We start from the raw sequence: 18,275 nt of genomic DNA on the forward strand, positions 1-18,275 counted from the left end.
TTTTTAAACTCATCTGAAGTCAGCCAAAAATATCACAAAGAATAACTGCTATTACAGATTGATGATAAATTTGATATATTATTGCAATAAAATAAGTGAAGGGCATAGAAGGGCAAAAGTGAATCAGAATTTGTAAATGTGACAGTGATATGTTAGGCTTGCACAAGCCAGTTCGATTTTCAAAAGTTTTTTGAGGCAGTCATCAGTGGCTATAAACTGTAGTGCAGCATGCATGTTAATCCATAGTTTGAATATGGTGACATGGAAAATCCAGTAGAGGACATGCTTATTTCAGAACCTTTTATGCTTCTTTTTTTTTTCCCCTCTGCCTCCTTCCCTACATGGCAACCTGTGTAGGGATTATACAGGGTGTTCGGGATAAATTTGACATATTTATAATTAATTATATTTTTCCGTAAGTTACATGTATTAACACACACTTCTCTTCATTTAAAAGTTTGGTCCCTTCTTCATTCATATACAAGATGTCAGAAAGGATGGATAGCTGGAACCCACCTGAATCATGGAAGAGAATAACTTGTATCATGATGATTCGTGCCCGCCATCAAAATAAGGATATTACGACTGCTGCCCAATGCTCCCTGAATACAGTAAAAACAATCAGGCATGAACTAGAGACTTGCAATGGTGACTACGAGGATGTAGCAAGAAGAAAGATCCCTAGCAGACGATCTGATTGCGTTCGTACAGCAGAATTCCTCGCAAATCTGCAGGAACAGGTGTTGAAGAACCCTGGCATTGGAATTCGGGCTTTGTTCGTGGAGTTGCTAACTGTAGTCAAGCCCTGGATAACAAGGGTAGCCAATGGTAGGCCGTATGTATGGCAGCAGGATTCGGCCCCTTGCCACACCTCTGGGAAAAGTCAAAAATGGTTGTCTGAAAATTTCTACGACTTCACCAGTCCAAATGTTTGGCCTCCAAACTCCCCAGACCTTAACCCCATGGATTATTTTGTATGGGGCGCAGTTGAAAAAGACACCAATCGCACTTCCAGTAATACAAAAGCCCAGTTAATGGATAAAATTAAAACAGTTTTTGCGGCCCTTCCCAGGGAGACTGTAGCATCAGCTTGTTCGAGGTTCCGAAGCAGAATTGAAGCTGTGATCGATGCTAATGGTGGTTATTTTGAGTAAATCTTGTTGATAGTATTGTAATTAACTCTGCCTTTAATGTTTTTTGTCAATTCATTAAATTTAATAGATACAAAGAAGATTTTCTTTTTCCTTACGAAACTGTCAAATTTATCCCGAACACCCTGTATCTGCTAGCAGTTTTACAGGAATATTATTTTTCAACAAACATCTTAATTTTGACAGGCTGCAGCTTCTTATGGCAATGACATTCCCATGCTTGACATCTGTCATACATTTTGCATTTCTCGAATTGCCGCGAACCTTTTACTCTAAGAAAAAAATAGCCCAGGTAAAATTAAGCAGACGTTTAATCTAATAGACGAGCATAGGTGTTGAACATTATTCATAACTTATTGTAGCGCTATTAACAACACGAATTAACTATTTTATTTACTGGCTTATATTTCACTGGATTTCAAACTAGCATCTTCAGAGCACAAAACAGCATGCTATAGTTTACATGTGACAGAGAGTAAGTGAAACAATTCAAAATTTTAATGAACAAAAGATCTAAATTCCTAATAATCCCTGGTCACTCTTTATAAAGTATCTTTCAAGGCAAAAAAAAAAAAAAAAAAAAAAAAAAAAAAAAAAAAAAAAAAACCCTACTGCTGCTACAGCTGCAGGTTTAATTTATGGTATCAAAATTAAAGTATCCTTGTTTAAGGCCTTGTGTCCCACCCAGTGGTCCAAATGCTGCGAAACTTTGCAGGAATACATTGTGCACTGCAGAAGCAATATCTAGGGGGGGGGGGGAGTAGTTCCAAAATTCACCACTGGGGCATATAAATACCAAATGCATGGAATTTGCATATCATAAACTCATCAGGTGCCAGGATGGTTTAAAAAGATGGACATGGAATTTTTCCTTTCGTTCTGGTTGGTTGTTAATACTGTCCACAGTGATGGCACTAACCTTGCCCCAATGTACTTTGCTCGTGAAACTGTACTACTTACATAATTGCAATGCTGTTGTTTGCTGCAGTCCATGAATTTTGTTGCCTGAACAAATGTCAACAGGGGTCCACTGTCTCTATGTACTCTGTGACGAATAATTAATCATTTTGAAGAAACTGGATCGCTGGGATTTAGATCTGGCAGAGGTTTCAAACCAATCAATTCACAAAAAAAGTGAATGAAGCTGCTACTGCCATTGTGGAGTAGGCCATGAATAACAGCAATGGTTCCTGCAGTACACATGTATCAAGGCACATGGATATGCCTTACATAACTGTCTGGAAAATTCTACAGAAGATTTTGATTTCTGCCCATTCAAGATAATTCTGACACAGGAGTTGCACCTGCAGGACTTTGAAAGTTGACTGATATTTGCTTTAACATCCTTGCTTGAGTTGAGTTGGATGTGGCATGGTCGTGGATGATTTTGTGGGGGAAATGACACTCGCTTTCACCTGAATGGAGCTGTGAATACTCACAGTTGCTGGGTAAGAGCTATGCAAAACCTGCATACACTCCAGCAAATTCCTTTACCTTCACCCATAGTTACTGTCTCGTGTGAGTTTATCATTAGACCATTCTTCTTTGAGGACATTTGCCAGTTGGGTCCTGTGACCTTCTCAGCTACTGCTGAGAGATATTGCAATATGGTGAACAATTTTGTTGTTCTAGCAGCATCTGTGCATGGATTCAATCATTTTCATGCAGAATGGGACCCCCTCCACACATCGGTCGATCCATACAGAAGGTTCTTCAAGAAAATTTCACCAAAGCCAGAGTCATCAGCTTTATGTTTTCCACTGCATGGCCACCTTGTTCTCCTGATCTGACCCCCTGTGACTTCTTGCTGTGGAGATTTCTCAAAGATGGTTTATCGTGATCATCCTGATAACTTGCCAGTGCGGAAAGACAGCACCTGCACATCATTCCCAAACCAACTGCATTCTGCTGTTGAACACTGTGCAAAGGATGCAGTTTGTGGCATACCAGGAAGGACAGCATATTGAAGAGTACAGCCCGTGAATGCACAATAGAAGTGTTATTTATGCTTGTGTAGCTTTTCTTCTTACACACACACGCACAGAAAAATTACTACATCTACACTTGGTACATGTGATGGTCAATTTTAAAACTACTTTTCCCATCCAGATATCATTTTAGCATGATGCATAATGCATTCCTGCAAAGTTTCGCAGCATGCGGATCACTAGGAGACTCCACAAGGCCTTAAACAAGGATACTTTAATTTTGATCACTCTATTTCCAAATCTCTCAGATGTAGCACAGTTAAAAAATACCTGCATAATACATTTGGAAAAATGTCATGTATTTTGAAAGATCTGGGTTTGAATTCCATTTAGGAAGAGGAACAGTTATAAGAACTTGAAGGCAAGTTTGTTGACATTACCAGGAAACGATTGCCCTTTCCTTTCTGGCAAACTTTTTTCTTATCTGTGTGGTATATTTGACACAGACACACACTCTATTTTGTCTTAGCCACCTTCTTTACAAGAAGTATAGCTGCAGCTTAGCTAGTTTAGTGTTTTGAAGTGCAGAAGCAATTACCATTTCCAAGTACTCTAGGGCAAGTACTTATATTCTTCTATCTATCTGTGTGTGTGTGTGTGTGTGTGTGTGTGTGTGTGTGTGTGTGTGTGTGTGTGTGTGTGTGTGCGTGTGTATTCTTCTATATAATATGTATATATATATCCTCCTCCTAATCATTTTCAATATATGTTTTTGGTATAGTGATAAAATTAAAAGTACTTTAAAATATTAGGTTGTTTCTAATGAAATGGCTGATTTTAAGGATGATTGATAAAGAAGAGCATAAAAAGAAGAATATCTGTTTAATCAAAGTAATCTCCAGCATTATCAGTGCATTGTTGCCAACGTGTGGCAAGATCATTTATACCACATTTGTAAAAATCAGTATCTCTGGAAGTGATGAAGTCCTCCACTGCTCGATAAATTTTGATGCGTCGTTGGCAAAGCATTTCTTGGACAAAAAATGGCTCAAGTGCCAGAAAAAATTGTAATCTGTTGGGGAAATGTCAGGAGAATATGGAGAATGAGGCACAATTTTGTATCCCAAATTGTTGATTTGCTGTATGGTTGACCCTGCCATATGTGGTCGGCATTATCCTGAAGCAATAGGACTCCATGTCTATTCACAAGTGCTGGTTGCTTAAGGCACAATTTGTCATGCATTTGCCGCATATCTGTACAATATCGAGTTGCATTTATCGTTTAACCGTATGGAAGGAATGAGTAGTGAATAACACCAGCAGAAGACCAACCACCATATAGTAAACATCTTTATTGGATGCAGAGGTGCCTTTGGAGTCCTTCCTGGAGCATCTTTCACTCCCAACCACTGCGACGAACGTGTATGATTGTCGTAGAATATCCACTTCTCATCTATCGCAATTCGTTGCAGGAACCTTTCTTCTTCACTTCTTAAGAGAGAAGAGCACACTTCCAAATGCCGTGCTTTGTTTTCATCAGTGAGTTCGTGAGGCACCCACTTGTCGAGCTTCCTTACTTTTCCTGTTATTGCCAAGTGCTGTGAAACAGTTGAGAAGTGTACATTTAGTGTCTGGGCGATCTCTTGTACAGTTTGTCATGGATCTGATTCGATTAAATCCTTTAATTCGTTTGAATCAATGGAGGAAAGACGATGGCCACTGGGTACATTTTGTAGCCTCAAATCTCCTGAGCGAAATTTTGCAAACCAACGGCGAGTGGATCTCTCATTAGTTGTTCTTCCACCGAATGCTTTGTTAATGTTTTTTTTACTGCAGCTGCTGCAGAATTTCCCAATTTGAACTCGGAAAGGTATAGCAACCTTACTTAACTGGGTTCCATGATTGATTTGATGTCGGTAGTATTCAATGTTTAATGCTCGTTGAACGAAACAAATGCTACAAATTGCATCACCCACATGTGACGCTGTCACATGACATAAAAAATTTGCATATACCTCAGTGCTTGCTTTCTTCAGCAACCAATAAAAACCTGACAGTCATTCGACAGCCATTTCATTTGCAACAACCCAATATTTATTCCAGTAATCTCCTGTGATGCTATTTGAGTTTGCATCTAATCCATAACTATACCCATTACTATACTTTTTAACTCCTGAGTAAATTAGAAAAACAATGTGCTAAGGAGATTTCTTTCCTCAGTGGATAGAAATGTACTTTGTGCATTAACTACTTTCAAATACTTTCAGTATCATTTACTGAATTATGGTTTATTCTACACTGGTGTCCAAAAGCTAAAGATGAACTACATTTTTACCTGTATGTGAAAAAATTTTCATGACTACAGCCAAATGTAGACATAAATTTATTGCCAGCATACAAATTAAATTACAATATGGTTTTGAAAAAAGTTACAAATTTCCTTAGATTGTAGTTAAGGAATTAATGTATAGTGCTTGCAGAAAACTAGACATTTCAGTATGGAATATGTCCATCACAAACTGCAATGCAACTCTCACAACATTATACCATGTTTAGTACCAAATGATTCAGAAGTTCTTGAGGCAAACTGATCCACTCCTCCTTCAGAGAAAGGATAAGGCCTTGTTTGTTTTCTGGATGGGGGGGGTGTGCAGCAGTGTGTCTCCCTATTGTGTTCCAAACATGTTCTACGGAGTTGAGATCTGTGGAGCATGCTGGCCACTTGATTCGATTAATATCCTCTGTCTCCAGAAGTATCTCCACTGCTGATGTACGATGTGGTGTGGCATTGTCATCCATGAAAATGAATTCCTTGCCCAGCACCATAGAACAATCTAAATGACATTGAAGAACTTTGTTGCAATATTGTTTGCCAGTCATAGTCCCTTTTTTCCAGTACTTGTAGCTCGATGAGTCCATTCATAATGTCTCCCCACACTGTGACCCAGCAGCACCGTATCTATTCTCTTTCAAGAACATTCTCATGATGGTAAGCAATACCACTTTCACTCCAGATCATGTGTCATCTAGAATTGGAGAAAAGACTAAAACAGCTCTCATCTCTAAAGAGTACATTAGCCCATTGGTGTCTTGTCCAATTTTTATGGATGCCACACCACAAAACATGCTCTACAATAAGCTGTGGATAAACGAATGCAGACTACAGGCCTTGAGGCGTTATAGGCCTACTTGTTGTAGATGTCTTGCCACAGTTTGTCGAGATATCTGTGTACTTGTGCTTGAATAGAGCCGACTTGCATGCTGTAGTGTGTCGAATATACTTTGCTGTTATAAATAAAAAATCTGTCTTCATTCTCTGTGGTAGCGTGAGGGTGACCTCTTAGCAAATATTTTGAACTCATTCTATTGGTTTGAAACGCTGCCCAGTGACTGGATGCAGCACTATGTGAGATTCCAAACTCTGGCAATATCAGTAATTCTATGGCCTTCAAGTTTTCCAATAATTGTTCCCTGCATGAAGTCATCTAGATGATGTCTTTGAGACATTACATGAAATGTCTTACATGAGCTTCCTTCAAACAATTTGCTTAGTGCAGCCCTTTATCCTGTTGAGTGCTACCATGTGACCCCCTTTGCATGTGATTCAAAAATTTGAATGTGTACCTGCTTTCTACTCGAAATCATCAGGTATGCAAATTGTCATAAACTGATTTGCATTGTAATCTTCAGAAATAGTGTTCATCTTTAGGTTTGGACACCAGTATACTTTAGATGGTTTATTTACTTCACTTTGTTTATATACAGTATTCATGATTGTCTATTACTCTCTAACTAAATTTAAACAAATATGCAATAAGGCACTAACCAATTGCCTCTCTGTTTAGCCTTTATTGATTATGAAAAAGCATTTGATTCCATCAAAACTAATGCAATAATCGAATCAGGGAGTTCATGGAGAATATATGGTCTTCCTCCAGGAAATATATCACACTGCAACAGCAACAATCCAACTTCACACAAGTAGCAATAAAATATCAATTGAAAAAAGTGTCCGAGAAGGAGACTCTCTATTGTCCAAAATCTTTACAGCAGTCCTTCAAGAAATATTTAATAATATAAACTGGACAAAAATTAATAACAGAAACTTCACATACCTAAGTTATGCAGATGATAATTTTTGCAACCACTCCAGAAGACCTTAATATAATGATAAAGACCTATATCATGAAAGCAGAAAAGTTGATCTAAAAATAGAGAAAAAACAATTTCTTGGAAAGGGTCTCTTCATATACATACTTAGGTCATCTCATTGATCTAAACTGTGGACTCCAAAAGGAAATAAATAGAAGAGTTCAACTTGCCTGGAGTTCATAAAATTGAAAAGCATTTTTCAAAACAATGATGTCCCACTTTTTAAAAAGGAAGACATTTAATCAGTGCATACTTCCAGTCATCACATATGGTTGTGAAACTTGTCCTGTAATAAAAGCACTGACAAATAAACTAGCAACAACTCAAAGAAAAATGGAGAGACTGATACTAGGCATCACATTAAAAGATAAGAAGCAAAACACCTGAATAAGAAGCCAGATTTGCATCACTGACATCATTCATCACCACAAGAGACTAAAATGGAAATAGGTCATTGCTCATCTTCTCTTTTATCCAGAAGAGAAGATGAGCAATGACCACCATACATACTAACGAACTGGATTCCAAAAGAAGGGAAACGAGGTCGAGGATGTCCTAAAAGAAAGTGGAGTGATGAATTGTCAAATTTGGTTGGGAAAAATTGGTCAACCATTGCCAAGAACAGAGAAAAGTGGAAGGAACTGAAGGAGGCCTTCGTTCAGCAGTGGACAGAAAATGGCTGAAAAGAAGAAGCAATAAGACCAGTGATCATACTAACTAGTTTCTCAAGATAAGTCTTTCCTCTTAGTTATGTATGTGTATATATTGGCCATTCAGATATCCCAGCTGAATATTAGAAAAACTTTTCAAATATTACCCCTCAGCTACAATTGTGCCAGAATCCTGTCTATTTGAAAGTAGCCTATGAGGAAGATTTTTTGGGGGTGCTTTGTTACATATTAAGCATGATATTTAGTTTTCATCAAAATCCCAGTGTGCTCACTTTCATCTGTTTTTATCTACACTGACTGTCTGTACTATAAATAAGATAATGGCAGATGTATTGTACATTCACAGTTGAGAACCAGGTCTGGCAGATTGCCAAGAATAGTCAATTCATGCTGAAGGGGAGAAAGAAAAGATGGTGCTTTATATGTAAACTTTTCCAACTGTTATACAAGCAAAATAGTTACCACTTTAAAAACTACAATGTTCATAAAAGAAAAGTTAATTTTCTGACGTGTAATAATAAACAACTCATCCCACAAGACGGATTGATTACCCTATTATTGGAATGGATTCTCCTTCTTCTGACATGTGCAAAAATGTCGAAGGGTCTTGCATTTGTGAGCGTACAGAGTAACCATTTTGCTTCAGAAATTTCAAACCATGCCTATATATGATTAGCTGGCAGTAGGGTATGTCTGCCATCTTATAGAATTGTACCTATTAGTTTGTTCTTTGTGAAACTTATTTTAAACTTGTTATTACTTTGAAAATGCCTGTTTCTTTTATAGGAAACTGTCCTTGTATTCAGAAACACTTCAGATTTTATTTTTAAAAAAAATAGTGAATTCAATGTGACATAATGCTACACTTTATTTATTTATGCTATGAATAGATATGCTAAGAATAGAAAAGAACCTTGGGAAGAGATGTAAAGGTGCAGACTCAGTCTAAAATTCCTTTTGCACAAGAAGAGAATATGCTGTTATTGTGATGGTTCCTGTATTGTATTTGGTTGATTGTTTTGGATTTATGGCTCAGGAAACTAAGGCAATGGGGCAGTATATTGTATTTGTAAGTTGTGGGATGAAAAACCAGTTTTCAGGAGGAAAAACACCTGTCCTAAATGGGATTGGAACCCAAATCTTTTCAACCAAAGGATCCTGTACTGTAACTTGAACACTCAATAGAAAAACTTAATTGGTTTGCAGCTTGTAAATCTATATCTGAGAAAAAATTAGCATTGATATTGATCTGCCTGCTGTAAGAAACATTAACTTTAAAAATAATATAAAGCAGTAATTTTGAGTGACAGTTTCAGCATTTGATTTTTTATTAATATGTCCGTGTGGTTAACAGCCGAGTGGCTATGCGCTTTGCAACCATATGCCTGGGAAAGGAGTGTCCTGGGTTCGAGTCCTGTTCGATTCCGCTGATGTGAGGAGCTTAGGATCTTTCTCAGACATAGCAAAGTTAACCGGACGTGGACTGCAGGGTTTTTCTCCTGCAAGCAGGCAAACCGGCCCCATGAACACACATATCTACAGACATAGGACACACCGGGAGGCATAGGGCTAGCCACCTTATCCTTGGGATGGGTACGACTCAAAAGGGCTTAGGATAGCTCCATAACAGGCCAATAGGCCTAATACAAAAAAGGAAGAAGTAGTTATTACTCTTAGCCTTTCACTGAGAGATTTAAGTTTATCTAGACTGGTAACATCGTAAACTTCACAAATTATCCAAAATTCCTACTTTAGTGAGTCAAAAAAAACTAGAGTGCTTAGAGGTAAATAAACCAGCCCTGCAGACCAAGATGACGAAATCAGTACTGTTATCAAAATCAAACAGAAGGTGAGCCATATGGTAAGTAATCATGACCAAATGAATGAGACTTATCCTCATGTGTAAGTTAGCTTTTTTTTTTGTATCATTTCAAACTGAACCATATTCTTCTCTAGAAAGAAAAAAATGAGTGTCCCATTGAATGAATAGGAAAATAGAAAAACAAGATTGCATATTTATTTATGTAACTTTTTTGAACCCTCCTATTTAAATATGTTCATTCCTTGGCATATTTGGTATACGTGCACTGAAGTTTATGTAGTGATTTGTATGTATTATTTACTGAGAAGCATAATACATTTTAGTTCTTTTTCTATAAATATAGATTTTAATATATTTTTTGTGTATGTTAGTCAATTATTCATGATTATCATATGGAAATTTCAGATATAAAAGTGACTAAAAATGGTTTGATAAGCTGTAGGCAAATTACTTTCATATTATACTTATATTACACTAATATAATTGTTATATTAGTGTTGTTATATATAATTGCTACTACTAATTAGTAAATATTAGTAGTCTTAATTAGTAATAATTACTCACTAAGACAATGTATTTGCATAAATATGCCATAAATGTTCAGTTAAACACTCAGATTTTAATAATATTTAGGTCAACATACAATGTAAACGTGGCCATCTCTCAAATAGTACAGAATACTAACCTGCCAAGTTAGTATTATTTTATGTGCAGACTGGCTTAATTTAACAGATGTGTTTCACACAGACATGCTCTTAATATAAGTTATGGTCTCTAAATTCTATTGAAAAATTACATTTAAACTGAAAACAATATGTTAAGTGAAATAACAGAGAAGCTCTTACTTATAATTTGAAGTGGAATCTAAGCATGAATAACAACAAGATGAAGGAAAGAAACATTTGGACAGTTCAAAGTGGATAGAAAGAATAAATGCCATGGTTTAAACGAGAGAAGTTGGCAAGGTGTTGGCAGCCTTCATCCGAGTTGATAGAGAAGTGAACGTGGCTAGAGCGAGTGCTGGCCCTGGTTCTGTTTTAGGAAATGTCTCTTTTACAGCTCTCTCTCCCCAAAACTAGCCAAAATGCTTAAGAAATTCAACATTAGAACTTGCTTCACTACGTTTCCTAAACTTCGCTCCATACTAAGTAGACCTAAAATGAAACATCTTCCTACTCAGTATCCAGGAGTCTACAAGATTTTGTGTGATTGTGGCAAACCATACTATGGCCAGACAGCTAAATCCATCCTTTTATGCATGGAAGAACACCAAAAAGACATTTCCTACAACAGAACCAGGGCCAGCACCCCCTCTCTAGCCACGTTCTGTTCTCTATCAACTCGGATGAAGGCTGCCAACACCTCATAGACTGGCCAAAAACTTCTAATATCCATGTGTGCTATGATGAACTTGAAAGAAGAATAATTGAATCTAGAGAAATATCACTTGATTCATCTCATATTAATAACAGCCTTAGCTACAATATTTCTGATGCACATATTGCCACTGTCCAATACTGGCGCACTCGTGTCAACTCACGTAGTCAACTTCAGTTGGAACTCAAGCACGCATTCCTGTTTTTAAATGTACTTGTGTGTTTTATACTAGATCTGTTAATGTATTTTATCATGTCTCTGTTATTTTTTATTTAATTCTTTGCCTGTGATACCTGAAAAAGTTGAATTTCAATGAAACTAGTCATATCTTAACATTAAACTTTTCTTTCTCGGTATAGAGTCATTTAAATTCATTTATATATATATATATATATATATATATTAATAAAACTGGAAAAAAAAAAATTGCCCCACCCACAGTACAAAATAAATAAATTCCGTGTGATGATACTGCGTTTCCCCCTTTTTACAGGAGTTCACAGTACCATCTAGTCCCCCCATATTTTATTCGGGCTCCGGAACCGGCATAGGCTGACGAATCAGACCTATGGCTGGGTCAGTATTCCTGACTGTAATCCATGTGTCCCCAGACCGGTTTGCCTGCTTGCAGGATCAAAAACACCAGATAAACTGGCAGGAAAAACCCTGCTGTCCACGCCCAAGACCGGCTAACTTGGCTATGGCTGAGGAAGATCCTTCAGCTCCTCATGTCGTTGATGGGAATCGAACCTAGAACACTCCTTCCCCAGGCATATGGTTGTGAATTGCAAAGCCACTAGGCTAACCGCACAGAGTACAAAATGTACCATAGATTTATAATAACCTTTTGTGTGTGGGAACTACACATTAAAATAAATAAATACAAATAAAAAAATTGAACATTTATGGTATTTAATAGTGGGAATAAATTAGTGTATTAAAATGTGGTGACATGTTAAAAGTGGTATATAATCAGTATATTATCTTTTTATACCAGATTTTTTTACAGTGGATGGTGTATGTAATCTGAGCAGATTAGCAGGGGCAATTAGTCTAATATTTCTAGGAACTCTGTGTTTAAGAGGTAGGTCAGTTTTATTATTTATAAGTACAGTGATTGAAATGATATACAGCATGTATACTAAGCCATTCATCTGTTCTCATTGGTTATACAAGAGATTACTAGTCCATCAAGTTACAATTTGAAGAGCAGCTGATATGTAGTATATGGGATGAATATTGAATACTATTAATCAGCTGGATATCATGTCTGTAACTGTACTTCATTATGAATTATCTAATATAACATCAGCATAGGAGCACACTGTTTAACTTGAATCATAACTTCAAATAGTGGTCTGATGTCATGTAATTCACATATTGTGTTACATGATATCAGACCTTATTAAGCAATTACCTTAAGATAATTCCAGTCGCCCAAGTTTCAAATTATCCGGACAGTGATTGAGAAATGTCATGATAAAAATGAAGAAATTATTGAGCTGTTGTAAAACTTTCTCAAGCAGCATGAGTAAGAAGAAACTTTAGGTCAAAGAGTATTAGATCTGCTCATAGCTTCAGAAGGGATCTCAGTTAAGATTATGATTATTTTGCAACCAGTTAGTAACAGTGATCATGCCCTACTGTCCTGGGAAGTAGCCAACTATATGAATTCCAGTTAGGACAGGTTATTATTATTCTACGGGCATATTCATGGAGTCAGAAGACCCATCAACGGATACTCAATCTATTCACACAATCTATCATACCTCTCCTTGAACCCATTAACAGAAAAAGCACTCACAACTGACTCTGGCAAACCGTTCCACTCATTCACCACTCTCCAAGCAAAAAATCTAGTCCTCACACCCCTACTGAACACACCTTTATTCAACTTCCAGGGATGATCCCTTCTTCTGGTCCCTTTAGTGAAGTGCTGAAACATTTCCCCTGCATCTATCCCATAAAATACTTTAAGCAACTTAAATGTTTCTATCATATCCGATCTTTTTCTCCTATCAACCAACTTCTGCAATCCACACACCTTCAATCTATCCTCATAGGGAATATTCCAAAGGCAACTCGCCCCTGAATCCTCTCCACTGCTTCCTCATCCCCAGGGGACCAGACTTGAGCACAGTAATCCAGATGTGGGTGTATCAAGACCTTATAAAGAGGAATTACAACTTTCTTATTTCTACTTGTTAATTTGTTCTTCAAAACCAAGTAATCTTATGTGCAACCTTAGCAATATGTCCTCTAAACTTTAACTCGCTGTCTACCATCCCTAAATCTCTAGCTTCATCTGTTTCCTGGAGTATAGTGCCATCAATGTGATAAGTGGCTTGTAATCTATTTATCCCAAAGTCGTCCTGCAAGCTTTCCACATTACCTTGATTAACTATTATTATACCTAATTTCGCATCATCAGCAAACAACTGAATATTTCCTTTCAGGTTATTTCCTATATCATTTATGTATAAATTAAACAGCAATGGTCCCAGCACTGGGCCTTGTGGCACACCACTAGTTACCTGCTTTTGCCTCGATTCTGTCCCTCCATATACTACTTTTTGATATCTGCCCAGGAACAAACCCTCTTATCCACTTAACCAGTGTCGTATCCATCCCCATTTGTTCTAATTTGCATAACAGTGTTTCACGTGGTATTCTGTCAAATGCCTTTGCAAAATCATCATGTAGCCATTTCCTTTATCCAATTCAGCTGTTACTCTATTATAAAAAGTTAGTAAATTACTAAGGCATGACTCTTCGCAAAGTCATGTTGACCCTCATACGGTATCATATTTTTATCTACCCATTCTTGAATTCTCTTTTTTGCCAATTTTTCTAATACTTTTACCACTTTATATGCTGAATTATAACGTTAGAAATTATGTCAATCAGGAAATACCATCTTTGGTCTCATAGTATTAGCAGTGCACAAGAAGCTTTGAAAAGCTGATTTCATGAGACAGATCTGAATGTGTCCCTCAAGTTAAAAGAACAAATAGAGTAGGAGCGAAATGATGCAACCTTATTAAACAAGAGATCCATAACAAGATGATATGTAAGGAATATTGTGAGAATAAGAGTGAGAGGAATTATGAAATATATAAAACGCAGATATATAATAATTTAAAAATAATACATGGTGTGCAAAAGGACAAAAATCAACAATAGACTATAGCAAATGAAAAAGCAGCAAACCTCTTCCTAAATGTTAGTCAGGACAGGGCTAGAAATAGATAAGATCATTATTTAGTACAGGCAAAATTAAGGTTTCAACCAAATTGGTTACAAAAAATACAAAAACAATAAACTAGAGAGAAAAATTCTAATTACAAAGTAAGTCTACCAAATGATTTAAGTTTAAGAAATTTATAGCAACAGAGGATTAATAACTATTTAGAAAAAATACAAGAAAATGAAGACATTGAGAAAATTTGTTAAAAAGCTCAAACAAGTCTTACAAGACGACTAGGATTAAGTGGAATTTGGTTGGCTTGAGAGTAAGTGTAATTAATCTTATTTGCCATGTAGACAAGATTAAGTAGGCTGTGTATGTTTATTGCACATTGGCCAGTCCCTATGGCTATAGATTCTGGACAACATAATTTGCTTTCGTTTCTTGAAAATCAATAATGGTGACCTTTCACTAGTGTGCTTTAATTAGTGTGTAAGCCATATAATCAAAAGCCAGTTTCATTGAAGTTAGTTTACATGAGTCTGGGTCTTGATAAGCACAAGATAGAAATAAGAAAAGAAATTTATCTTTAAGAGAGAGAGAGCCTTGGAAGTTTTCTTGATAGATGTGAAAGTGATATTCAGTTGGCACTTGAATTCTGGTAACCACATCCGAGTTGTCTTTCAAATAAGGATTAGGGATTCTCTATATTTCACTTTGATCAGAGCAGCTACTTAGGATTGACATTAATTACAAGATTATTTGAGATAATTCCAAATCACTTCATTGAATGATCTTCAAATATGAACATTTATTCAAAGGAACCTCCAAAGCTTTAATCCTCAGTTACATAACAAATTTTAATCACAGTGATGGACTTTATTCTAATTTTTATGGCAAAATGATTAAATAATTTTTGCAATATTTTCCATTGTATGGTCGTAATAGTCTTGTAGTTCTAACCTTGACATTCACACTTAGATACCTATTATTAAGAATGCAGTAATCATATGAATTTTCTGTTATTCTATTTAGTTCTTATACTAATGGGATTTTTGAGATACTCAGAGCAGTAATTGCTCTGAGTATCTCAAATTGTAATTGATTAGTGTATCAGTTGAAAAATCTGACCATAACTTGTCAATATTTTCTTTTCTGCAAATTGATTTTCACCATCCAATCTCACTCTTTTGTCCTTTAAAATGATAACTTTACATTGTGCTCCAGAATAAATACCCATCCTATATCACCTATACAAGCTGTCATACATATCTGGCATTCATCTAGCTGCACAGAAAAGCATTTCTTTCAATGTGTACCATAAGCTGACCCACACAGGTCATTACCTACATTTCTAATTACACCATATTTCACAGAAATTGAGCATTATACATATGCTGAAGAACAGGGTGATCTATATTATAATAGATGAAAGAATATTAACAGAAGAATTAGATTTTATTCTCCAAATATTAACCAGCAATGGATATCCTAAAAATATAGCAAAAAGAATACTACTCTTTAATTACTCTCCACAGCAAATTCAGGACATTCATTACAGGACTTCAATTTCCATTCTTTTTGCTGTCTTACTTTCACAAAAAATTGCCAGTCTCCTATGGTCTCATGAAAATTGAGTAGCCTTCAAACCGATTAGTAAACAATAGAATATGTTACGCTCACCTGAAGAAAACAACGCTTTCAACAAACACCCTGGGGTTTACAACATCCCATGTTTTCATCATCAAATTCCGGACATGTACCTTCAAGGGGTGTACAGGATATGATAGAACTACATGAAAAATTTACATCATTACTAACTTCCTATCTACAATTTTTCTCCAAATCAGTCTGTACCTTGTCAAGACTCCAACATTATCAGATCTTATATTTCTATCGTCTAAGGCACTTTGTACCGTATCAATCCACCTATATCTTGGTCTTCTTCTGGGTCGTTTTGCTGCCAACCTGGCAGAGAACACTTTCTGTTCTCTGCCAGGTTGGCAGCCCATTCTGTTTAAGTGACCATACCACCTGAGATTAGCTCTGCTAATGCATTCCTGGATATTTATGTTTCATTATCATCCCTCTTAATTCCCAATTTCTAGTTAAAATCTCCCATTACTATAGTATATTGACAATTGTCTTCATCTATTGCTTTTTTGACATCTTCATAAAATATTTCCATTTCGTCATCAATTTTGCTTTTTGGGCTATAAACCTGTGTTATTTTGATATATGATCTCTCATTAATTTTTAATTTGATAAAAGCTATATCGATCCACCTATATCTTGGTCTTCCTCTGGATCGTTTTCCTGCCATCCTGGCAGAGAACATTTATTTTGCTAATCTTGTCTCATCCATTCTCTTTAAGTGACCATGCCACCTGAGATTAGCTCTACTAATGCATTCCTGGATGCTGACAATGTCAAGTTCTTTCCTAATATCCTCATTTTTAATATGATAAGCCATTGATGCCATCTGTTCACGCCTCTAATCTTTCTCAGGACTCCATATCTGTGGTTTCTAGTCTTTGGTCAAGTGTTTTACTTCTGACTCAGATCCGTAAGTTAAAACTGGTTTGAACACTGTCTTGTATACAGCTAATTTAGTGTTCCGACTAATTTCTCTCTTATTCCATATGAATTTATTCAATTGACTGCCTACCATACCAGCTTTGTTGATTCTGCTGTCTATTTCCATATTTAATTTACCATCTTCAGTAAAAATCGTGCCTAAGTAGCTGAAACGTTTTACTTGTTCCACAGGTTCCCCATTCACAACACAGTTGACATTTTCAATGATTCTGCCTATTTTCATTGTCTTTGTCTTTTTGTTGCTGACCTTCATACCATATCTATTACAACAGTTATTCATTTTAGTCAGGGAATCTTGCAAACTTGTAGTGGATTTATTTAGAAGTATAACATCGTCTGCATAAAGCAAAGAGCTGACATTAACATCTTCAATTCTGATATCAGGTTTAATACCACTTTCCTTCATAATGTGATCCATATAGATAATGAATAACAGAGGGGATAATGTACATCCTTGTCTCACACCAGATTTAACATTAAACCATCTTCCTGTACTTCCTTCAATTCTAACTGCTGACTTACAACTGAAATAAAGACCAAGTATTGCTTGATATAGTGCCCCATTGACACCATATAATTGTAGCGTGTTGAATAGCTTCCCTCTTGGCACATTGTCATATGCCTTTTCCAGATCGACAAAACTTAAATACAGATCTTTGTTATATTCCCATGCTTTCTCAATTGTTTGTCATAAAGTGAACATCTGATCATGACAGCCTCTATTTGGCCTGAATCCAGCTTGTTCTTCACCAAGCTTTTCTTCCACAATTCTTCTCAACTGTTTCTCAACTATACACGTATAGATCTTGCCACGAACACTCAGTAGGGAAATAGCTCTGTAATTCTCACATTACGTTTTATTTCCCTTTTTATATATGGGTACTATGAGAGCTCTACTCCAATCATCGGGAATTCGTCCCTCTGTCCAGGCTTTCTGAACTATGCAGTGCAGCCACTGTAAGACTTTTATACCGCCATTCTTCAGCATTTCTGGTCGAATATCATCTACTCCTGCTGCCTTTCCACATTTCAAGCCTTTGATGGCCTTTTCTACTTCAAGTATCGATATGTATTCCTGTATGCCTGTTGAGTGTTTTTTACCACTGTGCTCTCACTGCTTGTTTCATTTAGCAATTTTTCGAAGTAATTACTCCATACTTCAAGGATATCTTTTTCTCCTGTTTTCATGTCACCTTTATCATCTCTAATAGCACTCTTTCCTCCGTTTCTAAGCTTCTTCAATAACCTCCAGAATATCTTACCACCTTCTTGATATTTATTTTCTATATTCTTGCCAAAGTCCTCCCATGACTTTTGTTTAGCTAGTTTTTCACAGTGTTTCGCTTTCTTACATTTGTCTCTGTATTCTCTAAGAGCAAAAGCTGACTT

At 36.4% G+C, this 18,275-nt stretch overlaps 1 protein-coding gene across 2 annotated transcripts in view; it reads left to right on the forward strand.

The window, feature by feature from the left end:
• LOC150103921 (phosphatidylserine lipase ABHD16A) overlaps window positions 1-18,275 on the forward strand; it is a 304,831-nt gene that overhangs the window by 38,571 nt on the left and 247,985 nt on the right. For both annotated transcript variants that reach the window (XM_090396602.1, XM_090396603.1), the window contains one exon: window positions 12,099-12,185. In XM_090396602.1, the coding sequence (XP_090252728.1) occupies window positions 12,099-12,185 (87 nt within the window). The remainder of the gene's footprint in view (window positions 1-12,098; window positions 12,186-18,275) is intronic.

This window comes from Typopeltis vanoorti, chromosome 8, assembly GCF_054136105.1.
Source record: "Typopeltis vanoorti isolate ZY-2024b chromosome 8, IOZ_Tvanoo_1.0, whole genome shotgun sequence".
Taxonomy (NCBI): Eukaryota; Metazoa; Arthropoda; class Arachnida; order Uropygi; family Thelyphonidae; genus Typopeltis; species Typopeltis vanoorti.